Source organism: Pristiophorus japonicus, chromosome 10, assembly GCF_044704955.1.
Source record: "Pristiophorus japonicus isolate sPriJap1 chromosome 10, sPriJap1.hap1, whole genome shotgun sequence".
NCBI classification, from domain to species: Eukaryota; Metazoa; Chordata; class Chondrichthyes; family Pristiophoridae; genus Pristiophorus; species Pristiophorus japonicus.
In genome coordinates this window covers 222,123,220-222,138,440 of record NC_091986.1, presented here as the reverse complement: position 1 = coordinate 222,138,440, position 15,221 = coordinate 222,123,220, and the positions used below count along the sequence as shown (strand labels likewise).

At 52.2% G+C, this 15,221-nt stretch overlaps 1 protein-coding gene across 1 annotated transcript in view; it reads right to left on the bottom strand.

Annotated features, from left to right (window-relative positions):
* slc6a7 (solute carrier family 6 member 7) overlaps positions 1 to 15,221 on the bottom strand; it is an 86,792-nt gene that overhangs the window by 36,508 nt on the left and 35,063 nt on the right. Inside the window, exons 3-7 of the mRNA XM_070891678.1 lie at positions 12,682 to 12,813; positions 11,466 to 11,614; positions 6,368 to 6,417; positions 4,388 to 4,526; positions 2,437 to 2,571 (exon numbers count right to left, since the gene is read on the bottom strand). Coding sequence (XP_070747779.1) covers positions 2,437 to 2,571; positions 4,388 to 4,526; positions 6,368 to 6,417; positions 11,466 to 11,614; positions 12,682 to 12,813 — 605 coding nt within the window. The remainder of the gene's footprint in view (positions 1 to 2,436; positions 2,572 to 4,387; positions 4,527 to 6,367; positions 6,418 to 11,465; positions 11,615 to 12,681; positions 12,814 to 15,221) is intronic.

Sequence of the window (15,221 nt, the reverse complement as noted above, 5' to 3'; positions counted from 1 at the left end):
AGGGAACATTAAGACGGACTGCAAAAGTTTCTAAAGCTATGTAAATAGAAAAAGGTTAGTAAAGACTAACGTAGGTCCCCTACAGTCAGAATCCGGGGAAGTCATAACTGGGAACAAAGAAATGGCAGACCAATTGAACAAGTACTTTGGTTCGGTATTCACTAAGGAGGACACAAACAACCTTCCGGATATAAAAGGGGTCAGAGAATCTAGTAAGAAGGAGGAACTGAGGAAAATCCTTATTAGTCGGGAAATGATGTTGGGGAAATTGATGGTATTGAAGGCCGATAAATCCCCAGGGCCTGATGGACTGCATCCCAGAGTACTTAAGGAGGTTGCCTTGGAAATAGCGGATGCATTGACAGTCATTTTCCAACATTCCATAGACTCTGGATCAGTTCCTATGGAGTGGAGGGTAGCCAATGTAACCCCACTTTTTAAAAAAGGAGGGAAGAGGGAAAACAGGAAATTATAGACCGGTCAGCCGGACATCGGTAGTGGGTAAAATGATGGAATCAATTATTAAGGATGTCATAGCAGCGCACTTGGAAAAAGGTGACATGATAGGTCCAAGTCAACATGGATTTGTGAAAGGGAGATCATGCTTGACAAATCTTCTGGAATTTTTTGAGGATGTTTCCAATGGAGTGGACAAGGGGGAACCAGTTGATGTGGTGTATTTGGACTTCCAGAAGGCTTTCAACAAGGTCCCACACAAGAGATTAATGTGCAAAGTTAAAGCACATGGGATTGGGGGTAGTGTGCTGACGTGGATTGAGAACTGGTTGGCAGACAGGAAGCAAAGAGTAGGAGTAAATGGGTACTTTTCAGAATGGCAGGCAGTGACTAGTGGGATACCGCAAGGTTCTGTGCTGGGTCCCCAGCTGTTTACATTGTACATTAATGATTTAGACGAGGGGATTAAATGTAGTATCTCCAAATTTGCGGATGACACTAAGTTGGGTGGCAGTGTGAGCTGCGAGGAGGATGCTATGAGGCTGCAGAGTGACTTGGATAGGTTAGGTGAGCAAATGCATGGCAGATGAAGTATAATGTGGATAAATGTGAGGTTATCCACTTTGGTGGTAAAAACAGAGGGACAGACTATTATCTGAATGGTGACAGATTAGGAAAGGGGGAGGTGCAACGAGACCTGGGTGTCATGGTACATCAGTCATTGAAGATTGGCATGCAGGTACAGCAGGCGGTTAAGAAAGCAAATGGCATGTTGGCCTTCATAGCGAGGGTATTTGAGTACAGGGGCAGGGAGGTGTTGCTACAGTTGTACAGGGCCTTGGTGAGGCCACACCTGGAGTATTGTGTACAGTTTTGGTCTCCTAACTTGAGGAAGGACATTCTTGCTATTGAGGGAGTGCAGCGAAGGTTCACCAGACTGATTCCTGGGATGGCGGGACTGACATATCAAGAAAGACTGGATCAACTGGGCTTGTATTCACTGGAGTTCAGAAGAATGAGAGGGGATCTCATAGAAACGTTTAAAATTCTGACGGGTTTAGACAGGTTAGATGCAGGAAGAATGTTCCCAATGTTGGGGAAGTCCAGAACCAGAGGTCACAGTCTGAGGATAAGGGGTAAACCATTTAGGACTGAGATGAGGAGAAACTTCTTCACCCAGAGAGTGGTGAACCTGTGGAATTCTCTACCACAGAAAGTTGTTGAGGCCAATTCACTAAATATATTCAAAAAGGAGTTAGATGTAGTCCTTACTACTCGGGGGATGAAGGGGTATGGAGAGAAAGCAGGAATGGGGTACTGAAGTTGCATGTTCAGCCATGAACTCATTGAATGGCGGTGCAGGCTCGAAGGGCCGAATGGCCTACTCCTGCACCTATTTTCTAGGGTTCACTCAGTTGATTCCGGGGATGAGAGGGTTGGCTTATGAGGAAAGGTTGAGTAGGTTGGGCCTCTACTCATTGGAGTTCAGAAGAATGAGAGGTGATCTTATCGAAACGTATAAGATTATGAGGGGGCTTGACAAGGTAGATGCAGAGAGGATGTTTCCACTGATGGGGGAGACTAGAACTAGGGGGCATGATCTTAGAATAAGGGGGCCGTCCATTTAAAACTGAGATGAGGAGAAATTTCTTCTCTTAGAGGGTTGTAAATCTGTGGAATTCTCTGCCTCAGAGAGCTGTGGAAGCCGGGACATTGAATAAATTTAAGACAGAGATAGACAGTTTCTTAACCGATAAGGGGATAAGGGGTTAAGGGGAGCAGGCGGGGAAGTGGAGCTGAGTCCATGATCGGATCAGCCATGATCGTATTAAATGGCGGAGCAGGCTCGAGGGGCCGAATGGCCGACTCCTGCTCCTATTTCTTATGTTCTTATGTTCTTAGCACCTCGAGAGGGAGGAGAGGAAAAACGACAACATTACTGCTGCAGAGTTGGAGAGAGGGGACAAGCTAAAGCTGTACCTGAGCACTTCCCAGACGCTTCCAGTTGGTGCTGAGGTAGAATTTTACCCCCTGCAAGGAGCCTGTGAGTGTGGCACCGCGGATAATCAGCACCATCAGGACCAGGTACGGGAAGGTGGCAGTCACGTAGACGATCTGAAAGAGAGAGAGAGACGGGAAGACTTCAGGGCCAACCCACACCGGAACGGCAAGCGTGCGGCACCCAGCCGGGGAAAGGTGAGTGGGAGTTGGGCCGCAGTGACGGGCGGGGGGTTAGACACGGGCCACTCCCACCTGCCCCCCCCCCACCCCCCGCAACCCCCCCGCCCCGGGTAACTGGAACGAACGTCCGGTCTATCCACCGGCTGTCAGAGGTCTGTGTGGAATCCTCAATCCAATTGGCTGTGAGCTCGGTCCCAGCACAAATCTCTCCCCACCTGGTACTACGTTGCCAATCCGATTGGTGCAGTAGGGCGCAGAGTGGGTGAGGTTGGCACGCAGGTAGATTGCTCACAAACAGCAGGTGGCTGTTGTGCAGGAGCTGGGAAGGCAAGAGGGACGGGGCTTCGATGGGAGAGTTAGGGGACGGGAGGGACGGGGCTTCGATGGGAGGATTAGGTGACTGGAGGGATGGGCTTCGATGGGAGGGTTAGGGGACGGGAGGGATGGGCTTCGATGGGAGGGTTAGGGGACGGGAGGGATGGGCTTCGATGGGAGGGTTAAGGGACTGGAGGGATGGACCCCGATGGGAGAGTTAGGGGACGGGAGGGATGGGCTTCGATGGGAGAGTTAGGGGACTGGAGGTGATGGGCTTCGATGGGAGAGTTAGGGGACTGGAGGGATGGGCTTCGATGGGAGGGTTAGGGGACGGGAGGGATGGGCTTCGATGGGAGGGTTAGGGGACTGGAGGGATGGGCTTCGATGGGAGGGTTAGGGGACGGGAGGGATGGGCTTCGATGGGAGAGTTAGGGGACGGGAGGGATGGGCTTCGATGGGAGGGTTAGGGGACGGGAGGGATGGGCTTCGATGGGAGGGTTAGGGGACTGAAGGGATGGGCTTCGATGGGAGGGTTAGGGGACTGAAGGGATGGGCTTCGATGGGAGGGTTAGGGGACGGGAGGGATGGGCTTCGATGGGAGAGTTAGGGGACGGGAGGGATGGCCTTCGATGGGAGGGTTAGGGGATGGGAGGGATGGGCTTCGATGGGAGAGTTAGGGGACGGGAGGGATGGGCTTCGATGGGAGAGTTAGGGGACTGAAGGGATGGGCTTCGATGGGAGGGTTAGGGGACTGAAGGGATGGGCTTCGATGGGAGGGTTAGGGGACGGGAGGGATGGGCTTCGATGGGAGGGTTGGGGGACTGGGGGGATGGTCTTCAATGGGAGGGTTAGGGGACTGAAGGGATGGGCTTCGATGGGAGGGTTAGGGGACTGGAGGGATGGGCTTCGATGGGAGGGTTAGGGGACTGAAGGGATGGGCTTCGATGGGAGGGTTAGTGGACTGGAGGGATGGACCCCGATAGAAGAGTTAGGGGACGGGAGGGATGGGCTTCGATGGGAGGGTTAGGGGACGGGAGGGATGGGCTTCGATGGGAGGGTTAGGGGACGGGAGGGATGGACCCCGATGGGAGAGTTAGGGGACGGGAGGGATGGGCTTCGATGGGAGTGTTAGGGGACGGGAGGGATGGGCTTCGATGGGAGGGTTAGGGGACGGGAGGGATGGGCTTCGATGGGAGAGTTCGGGGACGGGAGGGATGGGCTTCGATGGGAGAGTTCGGGGACGGGAGGGATGGGCTTCGATGGGAGAGTTCGGGGACGGGAGGGATGGGCTTCGATGGGAGGGTTAGGGGACTGGAGGGATGGACCTCGATGGGAGAGTTAGGGTACTGGAGGGATGGGCTTCGATGGGCCATGTGGCCTATGTTCTATCACTGGGCTTCTATCCATGATACAGCTTTCTCTCTGCGCGACTGACCTTGCCCGAGCTGCGTATCCCCTTCAGGCAGCAGAGGAAGATAATGACCCAGGCGACCAGGAGGCAAATGGCGAGCTCCCATCGCACGGGGCCTGGGTCGTGTAACCCCGAGCTCCTCGTCAGTCCCAGGACTCGCTCGCTGCAAAACAAGGAAACCGCTGCATCAGACGCTTGTGCCTCGGCTGTCACTGGAGCAGGGAGTGACACCGAGACATGGGCAAAGGGTCTCGGCATTTACAGAGAGTCAGTAAACCGAGTTGGTGCACAATCCCATCCTCCCGCCGATTCACCGTCACGTGGAGCATAATCACCGGCACAGACCTGTGGGCCGAACGGCCTGGTCTCTCCTGTAAAATTCTATTCAAAATATGCTAAAGAAAGACTTGCATTTATATAGCGCCTTTCACGACCACCGGACATCTCAAAGCGCATTACAGCCAATGAAGTACTTTTGAAGTGAAGTCACTGTTGTAATGTGGGAAACTCGACAGCCAATTTGTGCACAGCAAGCTCCCACACACAACAATGTGATAAAGACCAGATAATCTGTTTCAGTGATGTTGCTGCAGAGTAAATATTGGCCCCAGGACACCGGCGATAACTCCCCTGCTCTTCTTTGAAATAGTGGCCATGAGAGAGCAGATGGGGCCTCGGTTTATCATCTAATCTGAAAGACAGCACCTTCAACAGTGCAGCACTCCCTCAGTACTGCCCCTCTGACAGTGCGGCACTCCCTCAGTACTGCCCCTCCGACAGTGCGGCACTCCCTCAGTACTGCCCCTCCGACAGTGCGGCACTCCCTCAGTACTGCCCCTCCGACAGTGCGGCACTCCCTCAGTACTGCCCCTCCGACAGTGCGGCACTCCCTCAGTACTGCCCCTCCGATAGTGCGGCGCTCCCTCTGCACTGCCCCTCCGACAGTGCGGCACTCCCTCAGTACTGCCCCTCCGACAGTGCGGCGCTCCCTCAGTACTGCCCCTCCGATAGTGCGGCGCTCCCTCTGCACTGCCCCTCCGACAGTGCGGCACTCCCTCAGTACTGCCCCTCCGACAGTGCGGCGCTCCCTCAGTACTGCCCCTCCGATAGTGCGGCGCTCCCTCAGTACTGCCCCTCCGGCAGTGCGGCGCTCCCTCAGTACCGCCCCTCCGACAGTGCGGTGCTCCCTCAGTACTGCCCCTCCGACAGTGCAGGGCTCCCTCAGTACCGCCCCTCCGACAGTGCGGTGCTCCCTCAGTACTGCCCCTCCGACAGTGCGGTGCTCCCTCAGTACTGCCCCTCCGACAGTGCGGTGCTCCCTCAGTACTGCCCCTCCCACAGTGCGGCGCTCCCTCAGTACTGCCCCTCCGACAGTGCGGCACTCCCTCAGTACTGCCCCTCCGACAGTGCGGCGCTCCCTCTGCACTGCCCTTCCGACAGTGCGGCACTCTCTCAGTACTGCCCCTCCGACAGTGCGGCACTCCCTCAGTACTGCCCCTCCGACAGTGCGGCACTCCCTCAGTACTGCACTGGGAGTGCCAGTCTGGATTATGTACTGAAATCTCTGGAGTGGGACTCGAACCCACAAGCATCGAGCTCGGAGGCGAGGGTGCTGCCCACTGAGCTACGGCTGATACTGGTCCCACTTCTATGTGATATCTTCCAGACCCCCTCAGTGGGGTAGAACATCAAGCACAGTGGGGGGGGGGAGCGGCAAACGGCAAATGGCAGCCCGCTGATGGAGGGAATGTAAGACCGGCTGGCAATTCACTACCCCACCTAAGAAAGTATGGCCGAGAGTTTGGATATCGGTATGCTGTGAGCTGTCGGAGTGTGGGAGGGGGCTGGTGTGGAGCATTAACCCCGGCATGGAGCGCTGGGGCCCAGTGGGCTGTTTGTGTGCTGTACATTCGATGTACGTGACTGTCTGTCGGTCTAATACAGCGGTAGTAACACAATCAGCGAGGAAACCACAGCAAGAGGGAAGGAAATGAGACAACTTACTTCCAGAAGACTTCGCTGGCACTCTGATGACTTTGGTTAGCAGTTAAATTCTGCAGAGAATGAGAGAGAGCGGTTACAGTGCAAAACCTCAAGTCCCAATCTTAGCCTCATCAAATCGCTGACCGGCTCAAATCATCACCCGTACCCTCCCATTCTCAGTCCTTTCCTTCCTGCACTGTGACCCTCGGTTCACCCTGCGCTGTGACTCTTGACCTGTCCTACACTGTGACCTTTGACCTGCACTGTGACCCTCGGCCCTGGCCTGCACTATCACCCTTGGTCCTGCCCTGCACTATCCTTGGCCCCGCCCTGCACTGTGACCCTGCCTTGTGACCTTTGACCCTGCCCTGTGACCCTTGGCCCCACCCTGCACTGTGGTCCTTGGCCCTGCCCTGTGACCCTCAGCTCCGCTCTGCACTGTGACCCTTGGCTCCGCCCTGCACTGTGACCCTGCCCTGTGACCCTTGGCCTCACGCTGCACTGTGACCCTTGACCCTGCACTATCAGAAGTGTCGATTCCTGGATGCGACGTTATCCCGATGTCCTGCTGCCTGATCTAAAGGCCGTTAATGATCCCGGAGCAGTGTTGGAAGACAAACTGGGAGTTCTCCTGGTGTCATAAGAACATAAGAATTAGGAGCAGGAGTCGGCCATTCGGCCCCTCGAGCCTGCTCCACCAGTCAGTAAGATCAAGGCTGATCTTCGACCTCAACTCCACTTTCCCGCCCGATCCCCATATCCCTCGATTCCCTTAATGTCCAGAAATCTATCAATCTCAGCCTTGAATATACTCAACGACTGAGCCTCCATAGCCCTCTGGGGCAGAGAATTCCAAAGATTCACAACCCTCTGAGGGAAGAAATTCCTCCTCATCTCAGTCCTAAATGGCCGACTCCTTATCCTGAGACTGTGACGCCTGGTTCTAGACTCCCCAGCCAGGGGGAAACATCCTCCCTGCATCTACCCTGTCAATCCCTGTAAAAAGTCTCCTGGCCTCCCCCAACCAACAAAGAGGGCAGTGATCGCTCTCACTGCTGTGTGTGAGGCACAGTGCTCTGTGGTAGGCTTAAGTCATGACAGGAGAGCTCGGTCACGTGATATGCTCCTCCTGTACCATGTGGGAACTCAGGGACACTTCCGGTGTTGCGGAGTTGGAGCTGAGGGTGGATTTACTCTGGAGCATCCACGATGCTGAGAATGACGTGAGTAGCACGTGTAGCGAGTTGGTCTCACCGCAGGTGAAGGGTCCACAGCCAGCTAAGGAATGGAAGACCAGCAGGAAGAGCAGTGCAAGGAAGGTAGTGCAGGGGTCCCCTGTGGTCATCCCCCTGCAAAACAGATACACCGCTTTGGGTAGTGTTGGGGGGAATGACTCATCAGGGGAGGGCAGCAGCAGCCAAGTTCATGGCACCGTGGCTGGCTCTGCTGCACAGGAGGGCAGGAAAAAGAATGGGAGAGCTATAGTGATAGGGGATTCAATTGTAAGGGGAATAGATAGGAGTTTCTGCGGCCGCAACCGAGACTCCAGGATGGTATGTTGCCTCCTTGGTGCAAGGGTCAAGGATGTCTCGGAGTGGGTGCAGGACATTCTGGAGAGGAAGGGTGAACAGCCAGTTGTCGTGGTACATGTAGGTACCAACGATATAGGTAAGAAGTGGGAAGAGGTCCTACAGTCTGAATTTAGGGAGCTAGGAGTTAAATTAAAAAGTAGGACCTCAAAGGTAGTAATCTCTGGATTGCTATCAGAGTAGAGGGAGCAGGATAGTTAGAATAAATACGTGGCTTGAGCAGTGGTGCAAGAGGGAGGGATTCAAATTCCTGGGACATTGGAACCAGTTCTGGGGGAAGTGGGACCTGTACAAAAGGGACGGTCTGCACTTGGGCAGGACTGGAACTGATGTCCTGGGGGTAACATTTGCTAATGCAGTTCGGGAGTGTTTAAACTAATATGGCAGGGGGAATGGGAACCTATGCAGCAAGATAGGGCGAAGTAATATGGAGTCAGAAACAGATGGTAGAAAGGTAAAAAGCAATAGTGGAAGGCCGAGTAAACAAAGGCAAGAAACAAAAAGGGCCACACTATATCATAATTCTAAAAGGACAAAGGGTGTTAAAAAAAACAAGCCTGAAGGCTTTGTGTCTTAATGCAAGGAGTATCCGTAATAAGGTGGATGAATTAACTGTGCAAATAGATGTTAACAAATATGATGTGATTGGGATTACGGAGACGTGGCTCCAGGATGATCAGGGCTGGGAACTCAACATCCAGGGGTATTCAACATTCAGGAAGGATAGAACAAAAGGAAAAGGAGGTGGGGTAGCATTGCTGGTTAAAGAGGAGATTAATGCAATAGTTAGGAAGGACATTAGCTTGGATGATGTGGAATCTATATGGGTAGAGCTGCAGAACACCAAAGGAAAAAACCGTTAGTGGGAGTTATGTACAGACCTACAAACAGTAGTAGTGATGTTGGAGAGGGCATCAAACAGGAAATTAGGGGTGCATGCAATAAAGCTGCAGCAGTTATAATGGGTGACTTTAATATGCATATAGATTGGCAAACCAAACTGGAAGCAATACGGTGGAGGAGGATTTCCTGGAGTGCATAAGGGATGGTTTTCTAGACCAATATGTCGAGGAACCAACTAGGGGGGAGGCCATCTTAGACTGGGTGTTGTGTAATGAGAGAGGATTAATTAGCAATCTCATTGTGCGAGGCCCCTTGGGGAAGAGTGACCATAATATGGTGGAATTCTACATTAGGATGGAGAATGAAACAGTTAATTCAGAGACCATGGTCCAGAACTTAAAGAAGGGTAACTTTGAAGGTATGAGGCATGAATTGACTAGGATAGATTGGCGAATGATACTTAAGGGGTTGACAGTGGATGGGCAATGGCAGACATTTAGAGACCGCATGGATGAACTACAACAATTGTACATCCCTGTCTGGCGTAAAAATAAAAAAGAGAAGGTGGCTCAACCGTGGCTATCTAGGGAAATCAGGGAGAGTATTAAAGCCAAGGAAGTGGCATACAAATTGGCCAGAAATAGCAGTGAACCCGGGGACTGGGAGAAATTTAGAACTCAGCAGAGGAGGACAAAGGGTTTGATTAGGGCAGGGAAAATGGAGTACGAGAAGAAGCTTGCAGGGAACATTAAGGCGGACTGCAAAAGTTTCTATAGATATGTAAAGAGAAAAAGGTTAGTAAAGACAAACGTAGGTCCCCTGCAGTCAGAATCAGGGGAAGTCATAATGGGGAACAAAGAAATGGCAGGCCAATTGAACAAGTACTTTGGTTCGGTATTCACTAAGGAGGACGCAAACAACCTTCCGGATATAAAAGGGGTCAGAGGATCTAGTAAGAAGGAGGAACTGAGGGAAATCCTTATTAGCCGGGAAATTGTGTTGGGGAAATTGATGGGATTGAAGGCCGATAAATCCCCAGGGCCTGATGGACTGCATCCCAGAGTAATTAAGGAGGTGGCCTTGGAAATAGCGGATGCATTGACAGTCATTTTCCAACATTCCATTGACTCTGGATCAGTTCCTATAGAATGGAGGGTAGCCAATGTAACCCCACTTTTTAAAAAAGGAGGGAGAGAGAAAACAGGGAATTATAGACCGGTCAGCCTGACCTCAGTAGTGGGTAAAATGATGGAATCAATTATTAAGGATGTCATAGCAGCGCATTTGGAAAGAGGTGACATTATAGGTCCAAGTCAACATGGATTTGTGAAAGGGAAATCATGCTTGACAAATCTTCTGGAATGTTTTGAGGATGTTTCTAGTAAAGTGGACAAGTAACAAGTAAATGGGTACTTTTCAGAATGGCAGGCAGTGACTAGTGGGGTAACGCAAGGTTCTGTGCTGGGGCCCCAGCTGTTTACACTGTACATTAATGATTTAGACGAGGGGATTAAATGTAGTATCTCCAAATTTGCGGATGATACTAAGTTGGGTGGCAGTGTGAGCTGCGAGGAGGATGCTATGAGGCTGCAGAGTGACTTGGATAGGTTAGGTGAGTGGGCAAATGCATGGCAAATGAAGTATAATGTGGATAAATGTGAGGTTATCCACTTTGGTGGTAAAAACAGAGGGACAGACTATTATCTGAATGGTGACAGATTAGGAAAAGGGGAGGTGCAACGAGTCATTGAAGGTTGGCATGCAGGTACAGCAGACGGTTAAGAAAGCAAATGGCATGTTGGCCTTCATAGCGAGGGGATTAGAGTACAGGGGCAGGGAGGTGTTACTACAGTTGTACAGGGCCTTGGTGAGGCCACACCTGGAGTATTGTGTACAGTTTTGGTCTCCTAACCTGAGGAAGGACATTCTTGCTATTGAGGGAGTGCAGCGAAGGTTCACCAGCCTGATTCCCGGGATGGCGGGACTGACATATCAAGAAAGACTGGATCAACTGGGCTTGTATTCACTGGAGTTCAGAAGAATGAGAGGGGATCTCATAGAAACGTTTAAAATTCTGATGGGTTTAGACAGGTTAGATGCAGGAAGAATGTTCCCAATGTTGGGAAAGTCCAGAACCAGGGGTCACAGTCTAAGGATAAGGGGTAAGCCATTTAGGACCGAGATGAGGAGAAACTTCTTCACCCAGAGAGTGGTGAACCTGTGGAATTCTCTACCACAGAATGTTGTTGAGGCCAGTTCACTAAATATATTCAAAAAGGAGTTAGATGTAGTCCTTAACACTAGGGGGGATCAAGGGGTATGGCGAGAAAGCAGGAATGGGGTACTGAAGTTGCATTTTCAGCCATGAACTCATTGAATGGCGGTGCAGGCTAGAAGGGCCGAATGGCTTACTCCTGCATCTATTTTCTATGTTTCTATGTCTCTCTAGCAGGAGGTCCTGTCTCTCTCCATTCCTCACCCCACCCCCCGCCGGATCCTCCCCATAGATCCCACCGAGCCCCGGACCCTCCCCAGCGATCGCCCAGTCCCACGGACCCTCCCCATAGATCCCACCAAGCCCCGGACCCGCTCGATAGATCTCGCTCCCCCCCCGCCTCCCCCCCGGATCCCCCCCCCAGCGATCGCCCCCCCACCCCCGGTATTGCCTGACCGGCGCCCCTGCATACCTGGCACAGGTGGAAGTTTGCCGGGGCCTCGCAGGACCAGGGCAGAGGGTTCTGGAAGGAGTTTCCCAGATAGTAGAAGGTCCAGGCGATGATCACGTTGTAGTAGAGTGAGACCAGCGAGGCCACCACCAGCATGCCGATGCCGATCCCTGGGGAAAGCGGAAGGGCAGTGACGTCAGGCTTCAGCGGGTGACACGGTCGGGTTAATGCCCGCGGGCAATCGGCACTGGGCGATAACGGCTCTCACCGGCTCCGGCCTGGCAGGAACCGCCTGCTGCTGGGGGAGAGGAACTTCACACACTTGGCAACGCCACTCCCAAACTCTCCTCCCTGAAACCCTGGGGGTCAATTGAGACTTTCCAAGACTTAAGTTGAGGTACAGAGCCATAATCTAACTCACTGGCGATAAAGACTAGAGGGGCTGAATGGCCTCCTCCTACAATCTGGCAGCTGGTTTATCAACTTAAAATTTGAAGCAGGAGTCGGCCATTTGGCCCCTCGAGCCTGCATAATGACATCACGGCTGATCTTCGACCTCAACTCCAATTTTACCGCCCAATGACCATATCCATTGATTCCACGAGAGTCCAAAAATCTATCAATCGCTGTCTTGAATATACTCAACGACTGAGCCTCCACAGCCTCTGGGGCAGAGAATTCCAAAGATTCACCGCCCATTGAGTGAAGAAATTCCTCCTGGCAGATCTGCCCCTCCGACAGTGCGGCGCTCCCTCAGTACTGCCTCTCCAACACTGCGGCATTCCCTCAGTACTGCCCCTCCGACAGTGTGGCACTCCCTCAGTACTGCCCCTCCGACAGTGCGGCATTCCCTCAGTACTGCCCCTCCGACAGTGCGGCATTCCCTCAGTACTGCCCCTCCGACAGTGTGGCACTCCCTCAGTATTGCCCCTCCGACAGTGCGGCACTCCCTCAGTACTGCCCCTCCGACAGTGCGGCACTCCCTCAGTACTGCCCCTCCGACAGTGCGGCACTCCCTCAGTACTGCCCCTCTGACAGTGCGGCACTCCCTCAGTACTGCACTGGGTGTGTCAGCCTAGATTATCTGCTCAAGTCTTTGGGGTGCAATTTGAACCCACAACCTTCTGACCTTGTTCGTGTCAGAGGGAGCTGACCTCCAGCAGGAGGAGGTGCCAAAATATATAAAAGCTCAAAAGATGACCGTGAAGGAAGATTGACGGGCTGCAATATACGGAACCTTTCAGCAGAGGGCAGCATTTCCACACGGTTATGGGCCCAGCTCCGCCATACTGTCCCAGACTGAGCTCCATCAGGAAGAGTGGCAGTCCGGTAAACAGCATCATGATGCAGTACGGGATCAGGAACACACCTGCAACACACAGAGCACGCCATCAGGAACACAACAGGACTCCCTCTACACTGTCCCATCACACACTCCCAGGGCAGGTACAGCACGGGTTAGATACAGAGTAAAGCTCCCTCTACACTGTCCCATCAAACACTCCCAGGGCAGGTACAGCACGGGGTTAGATACAGAGTAAAGCTCCCTCTACACTGTCCCATCAAACACTCCCGGGGCAGGTACAGCACGGGGTTAGATACAGAGTAAAGCTCCCTCTACACTGTCCCATCAAACACTCCCAGGGCAGGTACAGCACGGGTTAAATACAGAGTAAAGCTCCCTCTGCACTGCCCCATCAAACACTCCCGGGGCAGGTACAGCACAGGGTTAGATACAGAGTAAAGCTCCCTCTACACTGTCCCATCAAACACTCCCAGGACAGGTACAGCACGGGGTTAGATACAGAGTAAAGCTCCCTCTACACTGTCCCATCAAACACTCCCAGGGCAGGTACAGCACGGGTTAGATACAGAGTAAAGCTCCCTCTACACTGTCCCATCAAACACTCCCAGGGCAGGTACAGCACGGGTTAAATACAGAGTAAAGCTCCCTCTGCACTGCCCCATCAAACACTCCCGGGGCAGGTACAGCACAGGGTTAGATACAGAGTAAAGCTCCCTCTACACTGTCCCATCACACACTCCCAGGGAAGGTACAGCACGGGGTTAGATACAGAGTAAAGCTCTCTTTACACTGTCCCATCAAACACTCTCAGGGCAGGTACAGCACGGGGTTAGATACAGAGTAAAGCTACCTCTACACTGTCCCATCAAACACTCCCAGGGAAGGTACAGCACGGGGTTAGATACAGAGTAAAGCTCTCTCTACCCTGCCCCATCAAACACTCCCGGGGCAGGTACAGAGGGTTAGATACAGAGTAAAGCTCCCTCTACACTGTCCCATCAAACACTCCCAGGGCAGGTACAGGGGGTTAGATACAGAGTAAAGCTCCCTCTACACTGTCCCATCAAACACTCCCAGGGCAGGTACAGGGGGTTAGATACAGAGTAAAGCTCCCTCTACACTGTCCCATCAAACACTCCCAGGGCAGGTACAGCACGGGTTAGATACAGAGTAAAGCTCCCTCTACATCGTCCCATCACACACTCCCAGGGCAGGTGCATCACCTTGAACAGCCTAGCTCTAATTTTAAGGTGGTGCCCCCTTGTTCCGGACCCCCGCACCCCCCACCAGAGGAAGCACCGCCTGGTACTTAACCCAGTTCCAACACCAGGTATTGTGTGAAACAGCAAAATACTACGGATGTTGGAAATCTGAAATAAGCAGGAAATGGCGGAAATACTCAGCGGGTCGGGCAGCGTCTGTAGCGAGAGAGGGAAAGTTAATGTTGCAGGTCGGTGACCCTTCGTCAGAACAGTCACCTGAAACGTTAAATCTCTCTCTCCACAGACGCAGCCTGACCCACTGAGTATTTCCGGCATTTCCTCTTCTTATACCAGCCATCCTGACGCCTGTCAAACCACCTTTGCCAATCAGTGCCAAAGTCAAGATGTCGTTCAGGGATAGAAATATAGAAACATAGAAAATAGGTGCAGGAGTAGGCCATTCAGCCCTTCGAGCCTGCACCACCATTCAATAAGATCATGGCTGATCATTCCCTCAGTACCCCTTTCCTGCTTTCTCTCCATACCCCTTGATCCCTTTAGCTGTAAGGGTCACATCTAATTTCCTTTTGAATATATTTAGTGAATTGGCCTCAACAACTTTCTGTGGTGGAGAATTCCGCAGGTTAACAATTCTCTGAGTGAAGAAGTTTCTCCTCATCTCGGTCCTAAATGGCTTACCCCTTATCCTTAGACTATGTCCCCTGGATCTGAACTTCCCCAACATCGGGAACATTCTTCCCGCATCTAACCTGTCCAGTCCCGTCAGAATTTTATATGTTTCTATGAGATCCCCTCTCATTCTTCTAAACTCCAGTGAATACAGGCCCAGTTGATCCAGTCTTTCTTCATATGTCAGTCCCGCCATCCCGGGAATCAGTCTGGTGAACCTTCGCTGCACTCCCTCAATAGCAAGTATGTCCTTCCTCAAGTTAGGAGACCAAAACTGTACACAATATTCAAGGTGTGGCCTCACCAAGGCCCTGTACAACTGCAGTAAGATCTCCCTGCTCCTATACTCAAATCCCCTCGCTATGAAGGCCAACAGCAAAAGGGGCTGAAGCAAAAGATAGAAAGAAGAAAAGTAAAAGTGGAGGGCAGGGAATCCCAAGGCAAAAACCAAAAAGGGCCACATTACAGCAAAATTCTAAAGGGGCAAAGTGTGTTAAAAAGACAAGCCTGAAGGCTCTGTGCCTCAATGCGAGGAGTATTCGGAATAAGGTGGATGAATTAACTGCGCAGATAGCAGTT